The sequence below is a fragment of the Rhyacophila brunnea genome, unplaced genomic scaffold (assembly GCF_057557595.1).
Source record: "Rhyacophila brunnea isolate RB1 unplaced genomic scaffold, BYU_Rbru_1.0 scaffold_24, whole genome shotgun sequence".
Lineage (NCBI taxonomy): Eukaryota > Metazoa > Arthropoda > Insecta > Trichoptera > Rhyacophilidae > Rhyacophila > Rhyacophila brunnea.
In genome coordinates this window covers 10272072-10276784 of record NW_028232904.1, presented here as the reverse complement: position 1 = coordinate 10276784, position 4713 = coordinate 10272072, and the positions used below count along the sequence as shown (strand labels likewise).

The 4713-nt window shown below is 35.6% G+C and overlaps 1 protein-coding gene across 1 annotated transcript; it reads left to right on the top strand.

Annotated features, from left to right (window-relative positions):
- The first annotated feature begins 539 nt into the window (after positions 1-539).
- LOC147069021 (uncharacterized) lies at positions 540-1985 on the top strand. Its single transcript, XM_085951533.1, has one exon. The coding sequence runs from the start codon at positions 540-542 to the stop codon at positions 1983-1985; it is 1446 nt and encodes a 481-aa protein (XP_085807659.1).
- Positions 1986-4713: the final 2728 nt, after the last annotated feature.

Here is a 4713-nt window from a genome sequence, read left to right as displayed (position 1 = left end):
TACTTCTGAAGATAATACTCGAAATATAATATATTTTAGTTAATTAATTAATTAAATCCAATTAAAATGTGGCTGTGTGAGAAACACTTTTAATGAATTTAATGAAATCGTCTCACAAATAATCTAAATTAATAATAAGGAAACCTCAATCAAATTGAATTAATTGATATATAATTAAAAAGTGTTTAATGATATGTAGTTATAATAATAACCGGTCGCAAATTTGCTCTGTTGATATTTGGTGCATACAAGAATAGAAAAAAAGAGTGTTTTTAAGTATTAATTAACACCATAAACGGGATGTTAGTGATAAAGTGGTGCAAAAAATACTTAAAGTGCATTTTTTGAATTATCATCGCCTGTCAAATTCACTTTCTAATACCGGTTGTTAAAACTGACTTATTTTGACTTGTATCAGTTTAAATTGAAGTGTTAATAAACTGTGTTCTTTGAAACACCTGTCGCGTTCTGTTGGAGAAGCTGTGTAACTTCAGGCTGTGAAGATATATCTTCAGATGCATTTCAAAAAATCCGTTATCATGGACATGACGGAATCATTCAGGCAGTCGGACGTATCGAAGACGGACTTCTTCGATCTGGTGACCTCGCCAGAGCTAACTGACGCCCAGTTCAAGCAGCAGATGAGGTCCGTCAACGTCTTTCTGGATGCGGCTGGCGCGGGTAATCCCTTACTCTCCGGGGAACCCCGTCCAGCCGCGGCACCTTCCACCACAGCCAATATAACGGCGCCCCCGCTCCAAAGCTTTGACTCGATCTGGAACGTTGACAGAGAAAGAGATCGACTAGAATCTGCTATAATAGAAGATTTAAACAAATTCTACTGGAGCCAAGACCAAGAGAGAGCACTAGAAGATTCACCCGGAGAAACTACTGCTAAATCTGACGGAGATAACACGGATGGACAGATTTATACGTTGACAGTTCTAGAAGGAGAAAATGCTGCGACTCCATGGGGGAGGGAGAAACAATCTCAACTTCCCAGCCCAGGAACCGCCACTGATCCTTCAGACCTAAATCACCCCTCATTAGACCTAGATTCAATTCTCAATATTATTCCTGGACAGATGAATGGGTTCGGAGATAATTTCCCGCATGACCAATTGATAAAAGATGAACCATTTGGTTTTGAAGATAGCGGATTTGCGGATCACAAAGAAGCTCTTGATAATAATAATGATTGGAAACTTGCAGATCAAAACGGAGGGGAAGAATCTTTACTACGGAGTGCATTGCAAGGGAGAGGAGTAAGATATGGTGCCAGGTCATCGCCACCTGCTCCTCCATTACCACCTACTCCGACTCCAGATAGACTTGTCATGACTTTAGACACAGAAAACGGACTAAACATTGTATTATTCGATTCAGATCCTGTATCTATTCTGCCAGAATCAGAAGACACGTCTACCGGTCAGTCGGTGGCCAATATTTTGATGGGTTACCAGACCGATTACGATAAACTCAACAGAATTGCCAATGAAGTCGCAGAATCTGTTCAACAATATTGCGGAGACGAAATCAACGGAAGGCCCGTGTATAGTATTCAACAGTTGAGCGGATCGAACATGGTGACTATGATACCAGGACAGGAGAATCAACACCTGCAGCTTGTAACGTCACCGGCTGTGTCCAGTACAAAAACTGTAACGAAGAAGTACAAACGATCGCAGAGTAAAAACCAGACTATGGTGTCGTCTAACCATGGTCTCCAGGCGGCGACCTCTACGTCGAACGGTATCAGGAAAGAGAGGTCTCTGCACTACTGCTCAATTTGCTCGAAGGGCTTCAAAGATAAGTACTCTGTAAATGTTCACATCCGAACGCATACGGGCGAAAAACCCTTCGCTTGTTCGCTGTGTGGGAAGAGTTTCAGGCAAAAGGCTCACCTGGCAAAACACTATCAAACGCATATTGCACAAAAAAACGCAGCGGCCGCCGGGGCCGTCAAAACTGGGAAACAGAGATAGCTAATTAGCGAATTATTTTGACAGCGATGGTGACCAACCATCATCGCGCGGTAGAATCACTGTATTTTTTTGGATAATACTGCGCTTGTTAGGTGCGTTTTACGTTGTTTGTGGACCAGGCTTATTCTATCAATCGCTTTAAATTAACACACATTATAATATCGCATGCACGCGCACTGGTAATAATTTCATGATGTGTATTGTGGGGCTCAATAGCAAAACAGTCACAATGCAGTTTCTTTAATTTCGAAAAATGTGCTGCATTCTGACGGGTTTGCTTTTGAGCTCCACATTTTACCAGTGTGTTTGCAACGATATTACCTAATTAAACCGAGTGAAAGAATAGGCCTCAAGTTTATTCTAGTAGGCGTGTTTTTTGTTAAAACAAAAATTAGCAACTATTTATAAAGTGTATTCTAAAACACTTTTTGGTAATATTGTAATATGTTCATAGATGCTAATTTTAGTTTTAATAATTAACACACCTACTGGAATAAGCTTGGTGAGAGGTTAGGTGTCGTATTTACAACCTTTTTATTGTTTTCCTTCTTCATATTCTTCTTCTTCATTGTGTAATCTATTATGTAATTAACAGTAACGCTATGTTCAACTTAACACGACTGCTGATTCATTTCTGTTTTATGTTGACAGCATTTAAAAATGAAGATTGCCTGTAAATCGTTACTTGATTGTGTTTTAAATAAAAACAAATATTTGTTAAAATGTGGCTTACGACACAATTCCTCTCAGGTTTACATTTTATATAACACACGAGCGTCTGAGAAAATACAGTTTTTTTCTTCAGCATACAAAACATCTACAGTCAAATTGGGTAACGTGACCAGTCAGTCAAACTTTGCTCCATATAAATAAAACACATAATAATATCACTCGTTTTTTTATATTTTAAACATTTAATCAAGATTTTGTTTACTTATAATATATTTGTCACAATTTTTTCTAAGTGATTTTACCAATAATTATTATTACTATTTAAAAAAATGTTATTTAATTTATGTGGACCAAAGTTAGACAGGCTCTCAAAGTTAGCTAATTTGCCCGTAGATTATTTTTTATTAAAAATTCTTCCTATTATAATATAAATTATCATATATGTTAAGAAAAGTATTTATAATATTTATGTAATTAATTTTCATTAATTTATTGCCTATAAAATGTTAAATTGAAACACTGGTGTATCGATTATATTTGTTACATAGATCAATTTGAAAACACTTGAGTGGGTTGCGATAACATACGTTTTTTACACTATTTTCATTGGTTAGGTCTTTTCTTTACAACCAAGAAATAATATATTCCATTGGAAGTTTAATATTAATTCTCTTCTTCTTGGTCGCTCCCTCATGACAGACGATCACGATCATCTTGGATTTTTTGAATCATCTTTTGAGCGACTAAGACTTTCCACCCCTCTCGATCCCCGATCTTCTCTCAAAGCAGCGTGAATGCTACCCCCAGTCAGCTCCTTTACTTGGTAGCTCCAGCGTACTGTACTTCCTCTGCTTTGTCTTCCCTGGAGACTACTCAAAACTATCAGTCTCTTCAGATTATCCAATCCGCGCTGAAAAATATGTCAAAAAAACTGCGGAATGCGTATCGGACATATTAATTCAACAAACATATTTTTTTGACAATTTTATATAAGTAGTAATCTTCTGTTATTTTTTAAGTAAAACTTCTTTAGAAACAGTATCGTAAAATCACTCGAAGGAAATGTGAGACAACAATTTATCACTAAATATTTTAAAGTAACAAGGTAGCATGAAACATGAGGAGGTATTAGGAATTCAATATAAATACAAATTTTAAATATAGAACATTTTGAAACAAATGAAATAAATTTTCCTGTCATTAGATCAATGTATTGATTATGACACACTTTTCACAACTCGATATGGTTTGGAAAACGGGCAGAATTTTCTTTATGATCGTCGCATTATATATACCTATTTTCCAATCACTATTTTTTTTAAATATTCCCAATCATACATGAGGTTTTACTACATTATATTGTGGCATGGATGCAGCGCTGTTTTAAAGTGTCATTGATATAATTTTAAGTGGGGATTTGATGTCCGATTGGACATGTGTGCGAGGTTCCTAAGCAGAGAACACACAATATATGTATTATATTTCACTCCAAGCACTGTTGAAGAATTAATCACTTTTTTAAATTGCATTTTTTACATATTATTATTTTTAAAAAACACCTCGTTTTTTGATAATATAACACAAGTACTCACCTAATGAAGATGATACATTTCTTGTTTTTTACAGACAAAATTATTCATATTAAATATTCAAAAATTGAATTGCCGAGCTTTTTAATTTACAAGTAAATGCAACACATCACACTTTTATTCGCCTAATAATATTGCTTTGGCATGCATCTCCCATGATGCCAATGAGCTTATTTTAAATGTGCTTTCCAATATAGTGGTCAGCTTTATTATAAAATATTTGTTTACGAACTTTCGAGAATTCAATAGTTCTACTGCATAAGGCATATTGACGTTTTAAATGTTTTTTACGTTATAGATTCATTATTTTTTGTGTATTTTTATTTTGGTAACCGAAATCACATAATTATAACGCAAGGCCCTCTAAAGCCCGATTGAGCCCAATCGGTCCAATCGCCCAAATACCGGGCCTGCCCAAGCATATACACACTTGTAATTAATAAAATGAACCACTAATATTATTATAT

Coding starts and splice junctions, on each gene's coding strand:
- LOC147069021 (XM_085951533.1), top strand. CDS start 540: ATGGACATGACGGAATCATTCAGGCAGTCGGACGTATCGAAGACGGAC.